The sequence below is a fragment of the Pan troglodytes genome, chromosome 16, assembly GCF_028858775.2.
Source record: "Pan troglodytes isolate AG18354 chromosome 16, NHGRI_mPanTro3-v2.0_pri, whole genome shotgun sequence".
NCBI lineage: Eukaryota > Metazoa > Chordata > Mammalia > Primates > Hominidae > Pan > Pan troglodytes.
The window spans coordinates 54,781,793-54,802,428 of record NC_072414.2 but is presented as its reverse complement, the minus strand read 5'-3'; the positions used below and the strand labels follow the sequence as shown (position 1 = coordinate 54,802,428).

Here is a 20,636-nt window from a genome sequence, read left to right as displayed (position 1 = left end):
GGGAGAAGTGAAATGGAAATACGAGGATCCCTGTATCTCCTCCCTTCCCCCAAAATGAACAAGACAACAGCAAAAGCACGAGAGAGAAAAAATAAGGAGAAATGGAGCATAGGGGGAGAGCTCCCATTTAGGAGGCAGAGGGCACTGCTGCTGCAAGCCTACCGTTAGCAAGTACCACCCACCAGCCAGAAATGGCACCTTCCCAGTGGCAGATTTTATTTATTTATTTATTTATTTATTTATTTATTTATTTATTTATTGAGATGGAGTCTTGCTTTGTCACTCAAGCTGGAGTGCAGTGGTGTGATCTTGACTCACTGCAACCTCCACCTCCTGGGTTCAAGCAATTCTCCTGCCTCAGCCTCCTGAGTAGCTGGGATTACAGGCACCCACCACCATGCCTGGCTAATTTTTGTATTTTTAATAGAGATGGGGTTTCACAGTGTTGGCCAGGCTAGTCTTGAACTGCTGACCTCAAGTGATCTACCAGCCTCAGCCTCCCAAAGTGCTGGGATTCAGGCATGAGCCACCGCACTCGGCAGATTTTAATAAGGCATTCAGCAAATGTTAGCTTGGCCACAAAGCCCTAGGTTTCCAGACATGCTCATTTCATCCTTAATAAACTGCCTGTTTAACGTCTGAGGAAACTGCACCCCAGACAACACAGTGGCCATGTAGCTACTTATGTGGCAGAACCAGGATTTGAACTTGAGGCTTCTAAATCTACTGATTGTACCCTATTGTCCAATTTTTAGTTATAACAAGGTTCTATATGACTCAGAATATACTGTTCCATAATGAAAAAGAGGTCTTTGGAAAGCCTTGCTGGTGTTACTGTCTTTAACCTCCATTTCCTGCTAGGCACACTTACAGACTGAACACTTTAACTATTTCCCAACCTGTCTAGCTAGAGGCTCTTGCCTGTGAATGCTGACTGGCTAAGATGTCTTTCCTTGGCCTACATATGATACACTGATCTCTATTTACAAGGGTTCAGACTTTGGGAGCTCAATGTTAGTGACCCCAGACTGGCTACTTTCCCAAAAAATGCACTTCAGAATTGACCACAGTTACCTGGATAAAGAATAAAAATAATGATCCCTTAAATGACCTAAAATGTTTAGCATCAGAAGATAATTTATTTCTAAGAAGGAGGCAGTGAAATTCCCAGAGCTGGGAATAGTAAGAATTGAGATTTGGATGCAGCTCTGTTGCTGAACAGATGGGTGACTTCAACCAAGGGACAAGCTTTCTGGGTCTCAGATCAATCTGTTGGCCATAAGCCTCATGGCTGCACAAGGACAGAATGAGAAGACTTGAGAATGCCCAGCAAATGAAGGGCTTGGCACTCCTCCTCTAGATATGTGAATTATGTATCTAAAGGTGGCCTGTTGGATCTCTTTTGTTAGGTTTGGTAAGAGCAAGGGCAGTGATGGAGGAGAGACATCATCAACGCTCTTCTGGGGGTGTCTCTGACTATGGAGGCCTGCCCTAGACCCTACATGGTTCTAAACATGGCTCCTGAACTCAGCAGAGACAGATACACACTGTACCTACTTCTTGGTGCTCCGTGGTTTGGTCCTTAGGGTTTGTAGCGAGTCAAGCCTCCTTAGGAACTGCACAAACTGAGGCTCCCACACGGGCAGCCCACCAGCCATGACCATCTACACCCCTGCCTGGTGTCTTCTGCTTATGCCTTCCTAGCCCAGCTCCACACTAGGCACACTAGGCTGGGGGAGTCATTCTCGATGGGATCTAAGCCATTCATTCGAGGATGGAAGTTGTGAAGGGCTGGTGGGTCACTTGCAGCACTGGCAGCCTCCCTCACTTGCCACGGAGGCTGGCATGGCTCTGTCAGAAGCCTTCCATGTCCTTGCAGGATGTACTGGGGGTTTCCTAACAAGACCTCCTGATACTTTTTCAGGTTGGCACTGGCCGCCCGCCCACTTTGTCCTTCACTCTGCTCCCTCCTCCTTTTACATGCTATTCCTGCCTTTTAGGTGCATGAGAGAACTGGGCTTTCCTGAATTCTAACTGCAACTTCGTCCAGACCGCACTTTTAGCTCAGTGTGCCGGATCAGTGCATCAGGGGAGATTCCAGTTCAATCCAGTCCCAGCCTCACAGTGGCAATGGACAGGGCTCTGAGAGAGGTCTTCCCAAGGAAAGCATAGTGTGAATCAGCCAGGACAGCTAGAGGGACACAGCTACTCCCCAGCCCTGACTCATGCGCTTTCTTACCACCAAGACGTGCTCCAGGAGGTCCAAGTAGCCGAGGGTGCACTCTGTCCCGAAACGCAAGGCTCTGGTTCTCACCTCGTCACTGACATCGGGGTGGAAGGATGCTTGCTGGAGAGAGAAAGGAATGCTGAAATCTTAACATGGGAAAAGCCAGCATTGGGCAGTCCCAGACTCAGAGGCAGGAGACCTTAACCCTGGTGACCTCAAGAAACTGCCCTGACTCCCTGGACAGAAGAGGTATCTCTCCTCTACGTCCTCCTGCCACCTCCCACCTGCCCACAGCAGGCCCTCTGATGCAGTCTGTGTGCAGACTTTGTTAGTGCCCTAGGGCCAAACGATAGAAACAGCTCAATCTGGATCTTTGTTCCTCCTTTTCCCACCCCACATTTTTTTGAAATGCAAAAAATTCCACATGCACAAAAACATCCAGGCAAGATTCATGATCAGCGCTTACAGCTGGAGACGTACTGACCTAGGGTCAGCTTTGCCTCTCTTTAGCAGCTTAAGGGGTCCTGAAAGCCCCTCTCTGCTCACAGGCTAATTAAGCCCAGGCTCTCACCCCTGGGCCTGACCATGCTGCAGTCAGTGAGGTCTCTGTGACCAGGGCCCTCTAGCTCCTGGGAAACTTCAGACAGCAAGCTCCCCAGTACCCTAGAGGCACCATAACTCATCTCATATTATACAAAAGTCGAGATACACAAACCAGCACACATGCTTAACACAGCATCTTGAGCTTTTTTCTTGTACTTACGACCTGCTAACTTGAGTCATTCATGATTACATCATTTCTGAAGGGATACCCATTCACAGAGTCACCAGATAAAATGCACCCAGTTAAATCTGAATTTCAGATAATCAGTGAAAAAAAATTTTTAGCAAGTATGGGACATCCTATTTTTTATTTTTTAAAACTAGCAACCCTACCCCTTCCTTCTACAGCTTCCCTCTGGAAAGAAACTGAGGGGCTTGCAGAAATACATAAAACTACAAATATACTGCTAATCAGGACAAACACAAATCACACATTGGGATAAAAGGTAAAAGCTGAGGGCAAAGACCAGGATCCATGTTTTATCCACTCAAGCCCCTCTTCCTAGGAATGTGAGTGCTGATGGGAATACCTTGGGCTCCCCACTTGACTTACCCCCAGTCCCTGGACAGAGTGGGGCTAATTCTCATGGCCAGCATGTCATGTATGAGCCAGCTTTTCCTCATCTGAGGACTAATGGGCTCAGAGGCAGGAACCAAAAGCCATGCTCCCAGCCACCCACCATCACTTGTTGTTCATCCTCATACCCCTGTGCCTCGAACGGTGAGGCACAAGGCCCCACGTCTGTTTGATGAGACACCACTGCGGGAAGACACAGGCCCGGATGCTACTCAGAGTCACTTCCAGCAGGTTATGTGCAAGCCCGTGTGTAGGGAGTGGGAGAGGTGGAGCTGAGGTGCTTGCGTGCACTGCTGGGGGCTCTGTAACCGGGTAGAACCCTTTGGGAGAACAATGTGGCACTAATTAAACTCTTATACTATTGGACCCACTAATTCTATTTCTAGGAATCTTGCCTAAGGAAATAATCCAAAGCACAGATAAAAACAGATATGCCCAAAGATGTTTACTGCAGTAAAGTTCATGATTTTTAAAAAATGCAGACAGCGTAAATATCTGTCAACAGTGGGAAGATAATATTCATTAAGGGTATTTTGTAGTCATTAAAAAGTCAGCAATATAGCAACACAGAAATAGCTTTATAACATTAATTATAATAGTAGACATAAAATTACATCTAATATACAGATGTGCAAATGAAAGTAAGACTAGAAAGAAATATGCATGAGAATTAACTTAGGGTTTAGGTAAGTCTTTCTCTCTGCCTAAGGAACTGCAGTAATCCTTCCATTCTAAGATGAGCCAGTATGTAATTTTCTGCCCCTCCGTGTGTGGGCTGAGTAGGGTAACCAGGGAAAAGGCAGAGCTGGACTAGGGCGACTCGGCCCTTCTGCTTGGCATTTAAGGCTTCCATCTTGACCACCACTCAGCACCCCAGGTTTCCTGTCTATGCATTATTGCTTGCGCTCCCTTTCGGCCAGAGGCCTCATTTCCATTTGCAAAGGGGTGAGGGATACAGGAGATCAAGGGAAATAGAAATGTTAGTGAGTTCGCTAAGTCACTCCTATCCTAACAGGAGCATCAGGGCTCAGCAGTGACTCCTGTCAAGTCTGATTTTGGTGTGTGAAGCTGACATTCAGGCTTCAGAGCTCTGGCTGCTATCTTGTCCTGCAAAGCCCAGATAACGCGTCCCAGGGTCGAGATGACAGAGAGGGGCTGAGGATGGGCAAATAGCACCCACACTGTTCTACCTGAGCTCCTCCCCTGAAAACAGGGGAGCACACGTTAGAAGAGACTTAAAAATCTGAGCTGCATTCCCTTTAAAAAGACCATTTAATCATGGTTTCTCTTCTCTTCAGTTTCCCCTGTTCACGTCTGTAGCTTGGGGACAAAAGCGTCTGTCACGCATCAACCATAGCGACCTTGAACATTACATCTGGGAGGCCCTGAGTAGCAGAAACAGACTGGCTGAGGAATCAGGAGAGCTAATTTCAGTTCTGGTTCTGACAGTAAATAGCTGCGTGACCTTGGTCATGCCACTTCTCTCTCTGAGCCCATTTCATCATGTAACAAACAGAATAATTACTCTCGCCTTTCTCATATGGGATCAAATGAGAGAATATATATGACAGCTCTTCTAAAATTTTGAGATGCCGTGTGTGTACACCACGATGCATGCAGGCCTTTACTCTCTGATTGAGGATGTAACCCCTTTGGCAGTTATCTCTTATGGTAGGTGGACTCCACTGAGCATATCAAAGTGGCCAGTACTTGCAGCCTCAGGAGGGAGAGTCCTAACTCCCTCACCTAGCAAGCCCTGGGTCCTGTGTGAAAGCAGAATCTTTCCAGCCCTGTCTTTTCCAACCCACCCTCTTCTCTCCACCCTTCATCACACCCAGGGGTCCCATAAATGTGGTACTGTCTCCCAGGGCCAGGCCCTTGCACACAAATTCCATCATCACCCCCTCCCTTACCTCCCTCTCCTTCTGAGGAGCCACCAAGAAGCCATAAGAGTTGGATCTTGCAGCAGCAACTCCAGCAGAACTCACTTTACCACAAAGAATGGCTCTGTTCCCTGAGACCCCACGCTGTAGGAGCTGGTCTTCAATTCTGCCCTCACTCACCAGGGCAGCGGATCATCAATTGATTGCTGAGCAGAAGCCAGAGTCCCTGGGGGCAAGGCTGTCCCTAGAAGGGGGAAGGCCTGGGGTGGGGGCTCTTATAGTTCACTTTCCTAATAGAACAAAAATAAAGGTTCCAGGCCCTGGGTCTCCACAGCTCCCTCACCAAGCACAGGCTCAGGGCAGTTGCTCCAACTATCTACCTAAGGAGCAGAGGAATTTTTCCAAGATGTCTAGCACAGACTGTGAAAAGTAGCTCCCCAAGTTCTGCTATATTCCTCCAACTCACTTCCTCACCAGGGATGGCAACACCTCTCCTAGTGCACAATGGCTCACCTATGGGGGTAAGAAAGGGTCCAGCGGAAGAGCAAACATTTTCCATTTGGAGGAGCTGGAACCAAGTGCTGCAATCCCTATCCACCACCCTCGGAGAGGCCTCCACCACACTCTGCAAGAAGGCTTCCTGCCTATTTAGGAAGAACTAGAAAGAAGGGGGAGGATTAGGGCCAGCAAGGCTGACTCCGTCCCCTCTCAAACACAAAACTGCCTTGGAGAGTCATTTCCCACAGGCTGGTGCCTATGCCATATTCAGCGTGCATTTTTTTTTTTTAAAGGACAGGGTTTTGCTCTGTCACCTAAGCTGGAGTGCAGCATAATCATAGCTCACTGCAGCCTTGAACTCCTGGGCTCAAGTGATCCTCCTGCCATAGCTACTCTTCTGAGTAGCTGGGACCACAGGTACACACCACCACACTTGGTTACTTAAAAAAAATTTTTTTTAAGAGATGAGGTCTCACTATGTTGCCCAGGCTGGTCTCAAATTCCTGGTCTCAAGCGATCCTCCTGTCTCAGCTCCCAGAGTGTTGGGATTTCAGGCATGAGCCACTACCCCTGGCCCTGTGTGCATTTTTATTACAAAGTTTAAGGTTCTGAGCCCCTCCCCTTTTTCAGACTACACCAAGCAACCCAGTCACGACAGAGAATCATCTGTCCATCCAAAACCATGCCAAGCTCTTTACCTTGCAAGCCGTCAACATATCTGACACGGCCTTCCGGCTCAGGTTGGCAGTAGCAATCACGTCCTCCTGTCTACATGAGTTCCCAGCTGCCACGGCTTTGGCTGTTGCCATGGTGATGCCTTTCGTCATCCTTATGGATTCTTCAGGTGATGATGTCTTTTCAGGTACGTCTTTTGACTGGAACACCTGGAAGTCAGAAACAGAGAGGTTAAAAAAATCAAAAAGGAAACGAAAAAAATAATGTATTCTTCTCCAACCAGGCTGTAGCTTGTGTCTGAAAACTGAGCCAGTAACTGGAAGGAACTGTCACATGGCGAAATTAGAAATTTGAGTACAGTAATATGGTTCTTGTTTTCAAGATTCTCATGGACAAACCTCTTGCACCTACACTAAACATTCACGGGAACAATATGGTGAGGGAGACGTATCTAGAGTGTTAACCTGTTGGTCTGCAGAAACTGACACCCAATATTTACACACTACCCATCCTGTGAAAGGTTGTTGTATGGCTTCATAGTTCTCTTCCCCCATCCCTGCTGGTGCTTTGGCAGTTTCCATAAACTCTCAGTCCCAGTGCTGGTTTCAGGGCAGGACTGACCTGGCCGCATCACTCAGGACTCACCTCTCTCTCTCTGAGAGGATGTGAGGTTGGGGGAAATGAAGCATCAGTTCCTTCTATTCTTAGCCTGTCTTAGAAATATAACTGCATAATTGTGCAGAGGTGTTCACGTCGAGTGCGCCATGGTGACACTGTGAGTTATTTAGCAACCCACCCACCCACCCCCTTTAGAGAGGCTGAAATAAATTCACCATGGTAAGTCAATATCCCATTTCTGCTTCATGCTCATCTGTTCTGGCTCTCTAACATGAGCCATTGGTACCCTGGGTATGTGCTGAATGTGCCTCTGTCCCTACATGAGGGCCCCTAGCCTAGGTGGGGCTACCCTGTCTTCAGCCCTAGGCAACCATGTTTCAGCAAGGAAGGCTTCCCTGATGCAGAAGAGTGGGCTCAGTTGGCATCCCATAGAATGCCAACCAATGTCAAACATCACTGCTGAAAATGGGCAACTGCAATTAAGCAGTCTAAGACCCCAAATCCCCACTTCACCCTTGAATGCTACAGCGGAATGAAGGCCACACGTAGAGTCCTTCACACTAATGAGGCCCTCATGGCACGTGCTACATGGAAACCCACGATCTGGGTGAATTTTATTCAGCCAGAATAAAATCCAGTCAACCCGGCTCACAGCAACTTTGACCTCCTGAGCTAAAGTGAGTCTTCCACCTCAGCCTCCTGAGTAGCTGGGATTACTGGTTCAGGCCACCACACCTGGCTAACTTTTTAATTTTTTGTAGAGATGTGGTTTCCCTATGTTGCCCAGGCTGGGCTCAAACTCCTGGGCTCAAGCAATCCTCCTGCCTCAGCCTCCTAAAGTGCTGGAATTACAGGCGTGCGCTGCCACGCCTGGCCTCTGGGTGAATTTTAAATAACACTGGTATACTTAGAATAACCCATGTGTCTGTAGTTTCCCAGGATGGCTCCAAATTTCAAGTCTCTTTGATCACCACCATTAGGCCTGCCTATGCATGTCAGAAGCTATGTTCACAGGGGTACCTGTGTCACCCCACCCCTAGCTTCAGGAGGCTCAGCACAGAGTGACAGAGTCCATTTGTTTGGGAGAAAGTAATTATCTGGTAATCCAGATAATTCTTCTGGATCTTATCCAAGACCATCAAGATGGTACCTTTATGAGTCTGCAAAAACTATAGTGTTACTGAGCTTGGTGTGCCCCCCGATGCAGATATGGCTTAGCTCATAACATCCAAGTCCTTTCGAGTACCTGGAAAGCCTTCCCAAGAAAGATAGGCACAAACAAGCCCAGACTGTGAAGACTATAATAAAGACCTAACTCTTCAATGTCTAGACACAAATGAACACCTATAAGCATCCAGGAAAACATAACCTCACCGAACCAACTAAATAAGTTACCAGGGACTAACCCTGGGGATATGTGACCTTTCAGACAAAGAATTCAAAAGAGCTGTGCTGAGGAAACTCAGATTCAAGATAACACAAAGAGGGAATCAGAATCCTATCAGATAAATTTAGCAAAGAAATTGAAATAATTAAAAAGAATCAAGCAGATATTCTGGAGCTGAAAATGGCAATTAATATACTGAAGAATGCATAAGAGTCTTTTAATGGCAGAACTGATCACATAGAAGAAATAATTAGTAAGCTTGAAGACAGGCTATTTGAAAACATAGAGGAGACAAAAAAGAATAGAAAACAATGAAGCATGCCTACAGGATCTAGAAAATAGCTTCAAAAGGACAAATTTAAGAGTTATTGGCCTTAAAAAGGAGGTAGAAAAAGAGATGGGGTAGAAAGTTTATTCAAAGAGAACTTCCCAAACCTAGAGAAAGCTATCAATATCCAAGTACAAGAAGGTTATAGAAGACCAACCAGATTTAACCCAAAGAAGACTACTGCAAGGAATTTAATAATCAAACTCCCAAAGGTCAAGGATAAGAAAGGATCCCAAGAGCAGCAAGAGAAAAGAAACAAATAACACACAATGGAGCTCCAATATGCTTAGCAGCAGACTTCTCAGTGGAAGCCTTACAGGCCAGGAGAGAGGGGCATGACATATTTAAAGTCCTGAAGGAAAAAAACATTTACTCCAGAATAGTATAGCTGATGAAAACAGACAAATGGGATTACATCAAGTTAAAAAGCTTTTGCACAGCAAAGGAAACAATCAACCCACAGAACGGGAGAAAACAGTTGCAAACTACACATCTGACAAGGGGTTAATAACTAGCCTATGTAAGGAGCTCAAACAATTCTATAGGAAAAAATATAATAATCTGATCAAAAGAAGGGCAAAGGGTCTCAATAGACATTTCTCAAAAGAAGACATACAAACGGCAAACAGGCATATGAAAGGGTGCTCAACATCATTCATCATCAGAGAAATGCAAATCAAAACTACAATGTGATATCATTTCACCCCAGTTAAAATGGCTTATATCCAAAAGGCAGGCAATAACAAATGCTGGCAGGGATGTGGAGAAAAGGGAACCCTTGTTCACTGTGGGTGGGAATGTAAATTAGTACAACCACTATGGAGAAGAGTTTGGAGATTCCTCAAAAAACTAAAATTAGAGCTACTTTGTGATCCAGCAATCCTACTCCTAGGTATACACCCAAAAGAAAGGATATCAGTTTATTAAAGAGATATCTGCACTCCCATGTTTACTGCAGCACTATTCACAATAGCCAAGATCATATATATGAAGTAAACTGCAATAAACATGGGAGTGCAGATATCTCTTCAATATTATATATATGTGTGTGTGTGTGTGTGTGTGTGTACCATTGTATATGTGTGTCCATTCATCTGTTGATGGACACTTAGGTTGCTTCCAAATCTTGGCTACTGTGGTACACATACACAATGGAGTACTATTCAGCCATAGGAAAAAAAAATGAGATCCTATCATTAGCAACAACATGGATGGAACTAGAGGTCATTAAGTGAAATAAGCCAGGCACAGAAAGACACACTTTGCATGTTCCTACTTATTTGTGACAGAAAAAATTAAAATAATTGAACTCATGGAGATAGAGGGTAGAAGGATGGTTGCCAGAGGCTAAGAAGGGTAGTACGGAGGTGGGAGGTCAGGGGTGGGGAAGTGGGGAGGGATAATGGGTACAAAAAGTAGAAAGAATGAATAAGACCTAGTATTTGATAGCACAGTGGGTAACTATAGTAAAAAATAATTTAATTGTACATTTAAAAATAACTAAAAGAGTATAATTGGATTGTAACACAAAGGATAAATGCTTGAGATGATGGATACCCCAATTATCCTGATGTGATTATTATGCATTGCATGCCTATATCAAAATATCTCACGTTACTCCTAAGTATATACACCTACTATGTACCCACAAAAATGAAAAATAAATAACAAAAAAGGAGCTGTGTCCAGATTTTGGTAGCAAATACCCAGCCTGTGCAGCCAGGCAAGTGCCAGGCAGTGGTACTTAAGGCACCACCAGCTTTTAAGTTACTCCTGTATTTTTTAGATTCTCCTTTAAAGCATGAACTGAGTGCAACATCAATCAAGGCTAGATTCTTTAACGATATGACAAGAAAACCCAAGTTTCTGTCAGCAAAACCCTGCAAAATTGTTCTACTATTGTTTCTAGTGCTCTAGGTCGCTTTTGCAGGTGACCCTTTAAAGGTGCAGAACAATTGGCAGCAAAGGCAGGTATCCCTCTTTCCCAAAAAAGTTGAATCTGTGATCAGACCTCCTATCAAAAAGAAATCTGTTTGAAACTACTCTTTTTGGCATATTTCTATTTGTGGGAATTAGAATGAGCCAATCCACAACCATTGTGGGATCCTAAGAACAGCAGATATCATCCACATTGCAGTAACTCCAGAATGTCCTCAACTCTGCAATGCTGGAACAAGTCAGAAAAGAACAGGGTCAGTTTCTCTCAGGTCAGATGACTCCAATGGAAAGAAGCTGGATTTTAAAGGGAAGTGTCTCAAGTAAAGGCTTCTAGGCTTTTCCAACAGCAAATGGCAGACTTCCAATTTTGCATGTGTGCGGGTACCAAGAGCAATGTGCATCAAGAAAGGCTAAGCACTGTTCACAGAATTAATGCTCCAGGTAAGCGCAGTCATACTGACTTTCCCTTTTTCCAGGAATCTTTGACAATGCTTTGATCTTGTGCTATAATTTTAGTGGAACTAAACCTGAATAGTCCTAAGTGATACATTTCAATTAACTCCTTGATTACAATTACAAATCAATCCCAGCCAAACTCAGTGACACATGGGGTCTCAATTATATAAAGCTACCAGCAGGCAGGTGAAGGGGCATTCTCAGTTCAGGTGTTTTAGGTAAAACCTCATTGGTAAAAAACCTCAAATGAGCCCTCACTGGGGTCAGCTGTGGGACTCTGGTACCCAAGGGAGGTAACTGCTGGCTCCTTACCGTAAGCTCCTGCTTTATGCATTCAATTGTGGCCTCAAGCGCCCTGGTGCCCCGGGTGGCCTCATCCTCCACTGCCTTTACAGTCTTGAGGAGCGAGGTGACATTGGTCACCATCACCTGCATAGGAAGGGAGAATGAATACAGATAGTGCAGTGACTCAGGTCCAGCCCCTACTCCTTTTACTTCTGGATCGCATGCTATGAGCAAGGATGCCTCTCCTTCCTTTAAGTGAGAAGAGAACTCAGGTGCTCATCCCCAGTCGGAGCCCCCACCCTACCTTGGCGGCCCCCTTGAGCTGGTACATGGAAGGGTCGTCCGCTGGCTTGCTGGCAGCTCCCTTGGTAGCACTGATGAGATCGGAAAGGGCCTTGGCCACATCTTTGATGGCGTTGATCAAAACCACCTGAAAGAGCACAGAGCTCAGGTGAGCAGGCGTCAAGATGTCAGCTGTGGGCTTTACCAAGGCATGCAGCCTGAGGGCAGGCCGGGGCACGGGGGATGAGAGAAAGACAGTCTAAAGTCTGCAGCATGGCAGACCTCCTGGGAAGCCACCCTTGATGATTCTGATACAGGACTCAGGACTTTGAAAAGCTGCCCAGGGGAGGCTGAAGCTGAGCCAGAACGGAGAAGTCAGGTGTAAACATGCAGCTTATGTAAAACCTCCTAGCCAGCAACTTGGCCGATGAGCTGCCTCTGACAGCACGAAGGACACCAGAGAGGCAACACCACTTACTCCTAACTGGCACCCTGAACACTGAGTAAAAATCCCCACCTGACCCCAGCTGTCAAGGCCCCACAACAGCCCTGCCTGCCTCTCTGGCTATGAGGTGCTCTGCTATAGGCACACAGGTCAGCCTGTCTTCTTCTCCATGGGAAATCTCAACTCATTCCTGTTCCGGGCCTTTGCTCATTGTTCTAACTGGGACTCAGCTCTTTCCATCACTTGGGCCTTAGCTCAAATGTCATGTCCTCAGAGGCTTTTCCCCATCCCTCAGCTAAGGGCCCACTCCCACAATTGCTGAAACTGTCAGGTTGCCGTTTTATTTACAGCACTTATCAGTAGGTGGAATTATTTTATCATTTATTCACTTATGAATCATCTGTCTTCTCCCTCAACTTGAGTGCAAGCTCCAGGAGGCTTGGCCTGGACTTCTGCTTTGTTTCACGCTTGTAACAGGGATGAGCAGCCAGCAGGTACTCAGTAAATACTTGTGGAATGAAGATGCAGGTATGTTCCCACATAAACCTGGATGTGATGCATTATCTGTGTTTGCTTTTCTAATTTCACAGAGACCACAGATCATCTTTTCAAAGTGCCGGATTTAGAGTGAAAAGTACCAGGTCTAGACGGGAATTACACAATATTGGTCACTGCATTTAAGCGTTCCCAGTCCAGTAGCTCCAGTAACTCCTATTTCTATAATAATAAAAACATTTTCCCTTTACTGAGGGCAGTGTTCAGGCGCTGAGCCAAGCACTCTACACACATTATCTCATTTACTCCTCGCCACCGCCTTTTCGAGTGGGAACCACAACCCTTATGTCCACACTCCCAGAGCCCAGCAGTGGCAGAGTTGGGATTCAGAGTCTGGTGAGCATGAGGGCCACGGTCTTAACCTCCACACTGCGCCATGCCTGTGTGCGTGGCCCCGGGTCCTCATCCACAGTGAAATTAGCTTGCTAGCCCCATCTACCTCATTAAATTGCTTTGAAGATAAACTGGGATCTCAGATGTGAAAACGTATTAAGAGTGCAGTGGCGTGATCTCGGCTCACTGCAACCTCCACCTCCTGGGTTCAAGTGATTCTCCTGCCTCAGCCTCCCGAGTAGCTGGGACTACAGGCGCCCACCACCTGTAGCGGAGGTTTTTGTGAATGCTTAGAATTCCAAAAGGCAGCCAATCTGGACTCTGATGTTATCAGAAATCCAACAGAAAGGACGAAATGGTAGCATAAGGAATGTTTCCTCTCGGACCTGTGCTCCACTCATGGGTGCTGTCAGGGAGGGAAGGGTCATGCCGTGAGGGAACGAGCTGGTGGCCTCAAGTGAACCAGCACAGTCACTGCATCCCCTGGGGGCACTGAATGACAGGGGGTTTCTAACCAGTTTTGTCCAGACAGACTAGTTTACTGAGAATGGTTTAAGGAGTGAAAACTGAAGTGCTTGGCATTTGACGGTTCTGGGAACAGAGAGAACAGAGGTTTTTTTTTTGTTTTGTTTTTGTTTTTTAAATTTTGCACTCTGGGAACAGGCATCATCCATTTATTAGCGACTTTTGTTGGCTGTTAGTTCAACAACAGGTGAACATGTACTTGTTCAGTAGCCAGTAGCCACTATGTGCCAAGAGCTGTGCCGCATGTGCAGGTTTCAAAGATGAGCAAACTGTGGTGACTGTCCTTGAGGAGCAATGGTCTGGGAAGGGGACCAAGGAACAGGCAAGTAATCTCAATGAAATTGCCAAATATCAGAAGCGGAAGTCACAGAAGCACAGGGCCCTTCCCTAGCCTTCCAGTTCTTCTCTCTCTTCCTTGAGAACCGAAGTTCTCACCTGGGCCATCTACAGGTGCTGAGTTCATTTCCCCACCCCCATCTGGCTGCTGCCCCACCACTCCACACAAGCAGCTGGGGACACCAATGTCCTCGATGGCACTCGATGGTTACCGGAACAGGCCAATAACCAGTTCCCAGTCTTCCCTCTTTCTTAACTCTGTCTCTGGCGGGTTGAAACACTCCATCCTGGCAACATGACGCCCGCGGCTTTCCTCCCTGCAGCAGCTGCTGCTTCTCCGTCTCCTGTGCCACTTGCACGGTAAAGTGGTCCTAAATGCTGGATTCCTCCAGGCTCTGCCCCGACTCCCTGGCTTTTCCTCTCGTGTGGTTGCAGTCACTACCTCTATGGCAACAGTCGCTGAACCCACAGCCCCGTGCCTGGGCAGGCTCACGCGCACTCACTAGTTCTACCTGTGTGTGGCTCCGGCACTTCAATCTCCTCCACCTCCCCCTGCCCACACCAGCTCTCCCTTCAGGGAGCTCCTGTGCCCTGCTCTGGCCCACAAGGAGCCGCCTTTCACTCCTTCCCCTCCCTCAGGTATGCCGTGCTCCAGCCTTCACCGGGCCAGGCCAAGCCTTCCTTCTAGACTCTTCTCAAATCCCTCCACTTGTCTCCATCCCCATGGCCACCACCACAGTCTGTGCCACTATCTCGCTTGGATGACTGCCTCCTACCGTTCCTCAAACCAGACACACTCACACACACACTGTCTACTTCAAAAGTTCCTGTTCTGCCTTAGGCCTCTTCTGAGGCCCGATGTGCAGCGTTCACGGGAAGACCGGGAGGACGCACTCCCCGGGCCCTGCTGGTACCTGGGTCTCGGGGTCGTCGGAGCCCAGGCTGGCTGCCCCCAGCTTGACCACCTCTGCGAGCTGGGTGATGGTGGCTGCTGAGGACTGGGCCGCCTGGGCCAGCTTGTCAGGAGTGGACGCAGCTCCTGACACAAGTAGTTTCGTGTCTTCTACCAAGGCCTTGGCCGTCTTGAGAATGTTCTCCCTGAGAGAGCCAGGAGGGCAGGGGAGAGGGGGAGAGACAGAGGGCAAAGCTTGATTACTTCAAGAAGAAAAGAAATCCCTCACATGGGGCTTTTGTTAAAGGGCTTTGAAGAAGAGAAGTGCTGTGTTACACCCCCCTTTACCAAGGGACTCTCATCTTCCACAAATGCAAAACTGGGGGGAGAAGAAGAAAGTCAACCAGTATTCATTCACATAGCCGACTGACATGAAAACTTCAGTGAAAGAGTCAGGCCCACCAACCTGGCTCCCTTTCCAAGCCCTACAGTTCAATGAAAGGTCAGCTTCTTTTCTGTGGCTCCCACTGTCCCTTAAAATACTTCATAGCTAGTGACTGTGAGGACACATGGGTTGGGGCACCTTGTTCAGGATCAGAGGCTGGGCTTGGGAAGGGACAGCAGAGCTCTGGGAACCGCCTCCCTAGCCCAGCCCTTGGATTGCAGTGGGGAAGAAAGGTGTAGGACATGTGGTGAGGTTTCAGGGGTCCCTAGCAGCAGATAGAGAGGCTGAGTGCAAGCTGAGCAGAGATAGGGGCTTTGAGCCCCTATCTTCCCAAAACAGGGTTTAAGTAAAATATGCCTGCCCCTGCCATTCCCAATCCTGCTGGGGTTGGCCAGCAGTTTGAGGAACGGCTCTCTGGCTCAGCATGTGGCAGGTCTAAAATCTGTCCTTTGCTGTAGCAGGCTGGATTTAAGGCTGTCAAAGGCAAAGCTCGAACCACGACACTGTGTTTACAGTTGGCAAAGGGGGCTTATTCTGATTACATGGTTCACTTTCCCAACTTGTGCATCTTGTTGAAATCAAAACAGATAACTACATTTCTGGCTCCCAGGTGGCGTCTCCAAGTCGATCATGAGTTTCAGGGGCAGGCCAGCCTGAACCTCTCCCCGTCCAGGACCCCCACGTACCTGTGGTCTGCGAAGGTCTCACTGTTCTCTGCATTCAGCGTCCCTGCTGTTGCAAACATAATGGTGGTGTCCAGGTCGGCAATGATCCCAGACACAGCGGTGGCGGCTGTAATGCATGCCTGGGTTCCTTTGTTCCCGGCCTGGAGAGCCGAGAGCACCAAGGAGACCTGTAGGCAGAAAGGGAATGTGAGGGGAGCTAAGAAATGGAGAGAACAGGACCTAAAAGCAGATTCTGAAAATACTGAATTCTCTCCTAGGAGTTGATGTAGCTTAGAGGTTAACGACACACATCTGGAGTCAACAGCCTCAGTCTGGATACCAGCTTTGCCATTTACAGGCCCTGTGACCTTAGGCAAAGCTGCTTTACCTCTCCAAACCTCAGTTTCCTCATCTGTAAAATGGGGCCACTATTTCTGGCCTATTAGGGTTGTTGAGAGAATTAAGTAGGAAGAAAAATATCTGTAAAGTGTCTAGCAAGGCATTTGGCACATAGTAAGTACTCAGTAGAGGGCAGATGCTATTTATTCAATTACTACTATGTTTCTGAAACCACAGAACGGGAGAAAGGATTAGGCTCCTGTGAAAGGTGTGGCGATTACATCCCCTTTTATTAGGTTTTCAGTAGGAACAGGCCACTGCTAACACTCATCACTCCTTTGCTGGGATGGAAATTCTCCAGAATGGAGTTCAGAAGGGCTGGAGTCTAGAGGGGATCTGTGTATGTGACCTCTCCACTTCTAACACTCCTGCAAGCCATCATCCACCCCCGAACCATCATTTCAGTGCCCTGAGGGCCCAGCAAGTTCACTCGGGTGTCTTCCATGTCAGAAATCCTGTGCTGTCACCCTCACCCATCACGTACACCCTCACTGCTCCGAGATACTTTCCTATGACATAAACCTGACCACACTAACACCCTGCTTACAAATCTCCCCTGGCTGAGCTCCGTTTCTGGTCATGTGTCCGCTTCACCTGGCTCTCACCACACCCGCCAGCTCCTGACTTTCCCAAACACTCCCACCTCTCCACCCTGGGTCTGCGCTCTGCCTGCAACGACTCCTGCCCCTCTCCCGCAGCCACCGAACTAGTTGCCCCGCCAGATGCCAAAGTGAAGGAAGAAGGAAAAGCCACCAAGCACGGATGTATCATCCTGTGCCTCAAGCAGCCTGCAAAACAGCTGAGCCCCGGACACCTCCCCCTGCTCTCCTCTTCCAGAGACAGCCCTGCCTCCCAGGACGCCACAGCACACCGTTCTTGCCCTCAGGATGGCCCAATGCACCCAATGTAAATCGCATGTGTCAGGCTAGTGGCTGGAGGCTCTTTGAGTCTTTGTATTAACCTCTACGTGCACACACCCACTACCCTTGACTACGACCCAAAGAAGAATCTGACAACGTTTCGTAGGTATATTTCTTCAAACATGCTGACCAGGGCAGGGGAGTCACTGTGTTACCGTGCCAGCAAGGGGCATGGAGTATGAGACACTCTGTCCCCCGTGCTGCTGAGATCTCAGCAGAGGCTGTGGACACAGTCTGGCAGGAGAGGCACAGGGACCATTTCCTGGGTACCTACCACGTTCCAAGACCAGCCCACAAGGAATCGTTTCTCTTCCTCATCTGCCTTTCTTTTAAATGCTACTAGGTCCTACCAGGAAAAGACAAGTCAGACTGGCATAGAGCTGGCTGGGAAATGAGGTATCCAGGTTCTGGAAAGCCCCTCAGAGGATGGGTGACAAAGGCCAAGACAAGTATCATGGGAAGCCTGCAGGGTTGTATATGTGTGTGGGAGAGAGACATTCTTAGCCAAGGTGAAAGAAAAAGAGTCCAGAAATAGCATCCCACCCTCTGTGAAGGGTGTGCCAGCCAGCAGGTGTTTACTGAGTATCTGCTAGTCACTAGGGTCTGAGGACACAAAGGCAGACAAGTCATGGCTGTGTGTGGGTACACTATACACACCATCAAGGCATATAACGAGACACAAGGCATAGAGGACAGGGACGCACAGCAAGAAACAGTCAAAAGGCCAGTTGCTAGGAACGAGCCACCTCCTCTCCTTTGGTGATCCCTCCAGGTGTCCTAAATCAGGGACCCAAAGCCGGGACAGGTAGCGGCCCAGGCCAGCTCAGGAAGACCAAGCTGCTTGGCCATGCCTACAAACACTATGTAGCTCGGACCCCTCTCCTCCCTTCCTGGTGCTCCCGCTATAAGGCCTTTTATGGGGGAACTTGGCAAGAATAACTTCAATAACAAGAAAGGGCTTTGAAAGGAAGGCAAATGCCTTCCTCCAGCTGAGAGATTTATTTCCTCGTCTGTGGAGTCCCAGGAGGCTGGACAGCCCTGTGGGCTATGGGAGAAGGCCAGACTGTGGCTTGGCCTCAGGGAGGGCCACGGACAGACCAGCCTCTGTGGCAGCAGCTTCCAGTTGAGGGTCCCCCCTGCCCGCCCCTCAAGTCTGTTGCCAAGTTTCTAAACAGGACAGAGCTGTATGTCCTATGAACCAGAGTGAAGGGAAGGGGAAAAGCCACCAAGCCTGGATGCTTTATCCTGTACCTCAAGCAGCCTGCAAAACAGCTGACCTGAAAAATGATTCCGAGACAAAAAGCAAAGCAAAAGACTCGCATACTGGGGGAGAATAAAAGAGCTACTTGGGAATGAAGAAACATTCAGAGTATGGCATGGTTAACTGGGGAAAACTGCCTGGGGAAAAAGAAGTTTGGAGGAAAGTTAGAGAAAACAGTAGCTAGATTTATTACATGTGTAACTGTGTGTCTGGCACTGTACCAGGCACTTTTACACATATCACCACAGTAAATCTTTGCAGTTCTATCAGTCAGATATTATATATTTTTATCCTCATTTTACAGATGAGGAAATCAAGTTGTGGAAAGCTGAAGTACCTTAGCTAAGATCTTAGAGCCTTCTTCACTACCCCATGGGAATCTCTCTACAAACAACTGTCTTTAGAATCAGAAAACCGAGGACAGGTTTCTGCTTCTCCACAAAGGCACACGCCACTGCCCCATGTGGCCTAACCCACCCCCACTTCACTGTCTCATCTGTAAATTAGAGGTTACACCAAAGGGATTTTCACTCCTCCTGACTCAGCCCTCAGCCCTCAGCAGCCTCCTTGAGAAGAAAGATGGTGTCAACAGAGGTTGCAGGAAAGGGCTCTGGCTCCAGGCCTCCCCTGACCAGGGGCTCCTGGCTGCTGATGGGGACTTTGATACAATCTGCCTACGGGGAAGCCCTGCAAGAAGGGGGAGTGCCAGGGCGTGACCTTCATGGGACAGTCCCTCTAAGCCCTCAAATTCTCTGGGCCTATGATCACCCCAGCTCCCTGATGCACCCCATTTTTGGGAGAACCTGGGCAGTGGGGAAGATCAGGATGAGACAGCTGAGTCAGCTGGGTTAGTTTTGGCTGAGTTTCCTGCTTTTGTCCTTGATTACAGCGGATCACTGAGAGCCAGCGCAGGTTCTTGTGACTCTAAACTGAGGGCTGCTCCTTACCTTTTCCGTGACGGCACGGGCGCATTCAATCAGCTCCCTCTTGGTGTAGCTGTCTGTGGGGCAGACCTGGAGGGCCCCTGCCTTCTGCACCAGGAAGATACAGCCGTGGCCCAGGTCCTGCACACGAGTGCGAATCTGGAATCCGATCTGCGGAGGCAAGCCCAGGATGGGGAAGGAGAAGCGTGATGGACCCTGCCATCGAGGCCTTCCCTACGTGGAAAATTTCTCCTATGTCCTATGGGAGCCTGGCTCGGAAAATTCCACTCCTATTAGGAGTCTGTGTTTGGTGAAGTATGGAATTTGGTTGATTTTGCTTCCCTTTTGAGAGACTGTAAAATGCCCAGTCTCTACCTAGCAAGCCTGTATCTTGAGGTCCTAGCGTGATACCCTCCTTGATACATATCTTTCCTGGTTTATAGCTTATCTGCTCCTCCAGCCACCTGGTAAGAATGTTAATTAGAGGAACTTTGTGGGATAATTCTGTTATTCATTCAACAAGCATTTACTGAGCCCCTATTGTGTGTCAAGGCCTCTTCTAAGCAGGTAATGTGTTTAATTTCATTTATTCTTCAAAATAGCTCTAGAGGGTAATTAGGTTCAAAATGTGGTTTCCGTATTAAGCATATTTTGAAGTGTTCAGATTCTTGCAAAATTGGTATGTTTACCAACCAGAACACCCCCTTCCCCAGCTGTATCCCATGGGGACAGCGACCATACCAAGCCCAGACTTCCTATCAGGCCAGGTTTGAGGTTTCCTTTAAAAGGTACATTTTTAGAGCTAAAAGCTCAGCAGGCACACATTCTTTTAATAACTCCTGGGTTGTGTGATTATAAAAGGTACTTTGCCTAAGAGAGGCCAAGTGGGCTCCGCTGTGGAGTAGCTGCCAGCTGTCTCCTTTAAGGTGTAATAAATTCCACTTCCACCTCCCCGAAGTTTGCATTCCTCCGGCCCTGTTTCACATCAAATTTCATTTTGGTCTGATCAGTACAGCTGCCATAAATAATCTGCCTTCCAGCCCAGGTAGGCAACTCAAACCTAACCAAAACAAAACTTTAAGCATGGGTCAGTGTTATTTTCAAGAATCTACAAGAGCTAGAAGCTATGGCTCTTATTTTTCCAGCATCTATCAGGAATAGTTATGAAAAGATCTCAGGT

General features: G+C 47.8%; 1 protein-coding gene across 16 annotated transcripts in view; it reads right to left on the bottom strand.

The window, feature by feature from the left end:
• TLN2 (talin 2) overlaps positions 1-20,636 on the bottom strand; it is a 450,464-nt gene that overhangs the window by 29,088 nt on the left and 400,740 nt on the right. For all 16 annotated transcript variants that reach the window (XM_024349234.3, XM_063794170.1, XM_054666988.2 and 13 more), the window contains 7 exons: positions 19,481-19,627; positions 15,975-16,141; positions 14,866-15,049; positions 11,780-11,905; positions 11,503-11,619; positions 6,487-6,672; positions 2,240-2,347 (listed from right to left, as the gene is read on the bottom strand). In XM_024349234.3, the coding sequence (XP_024205002.2) occupies positions 2,240-2,347; positions 6,487-6,672; positions 11,503-11,619; positions 11,780-11,905; positions 14,866-15,049; positions 15,975-16,141; positions 19,481-19,627 (1,035 nt within the window). The remainder of the gene's footprint in view (positions 1-2,239; positions 2,348-6,486; positions 6,673-11,502; positions 11,620-11,779; positions 11,906-14,865; positions 15,050-15,974; positions 16,142-19,480; positions 19,628-20,636) is intronic.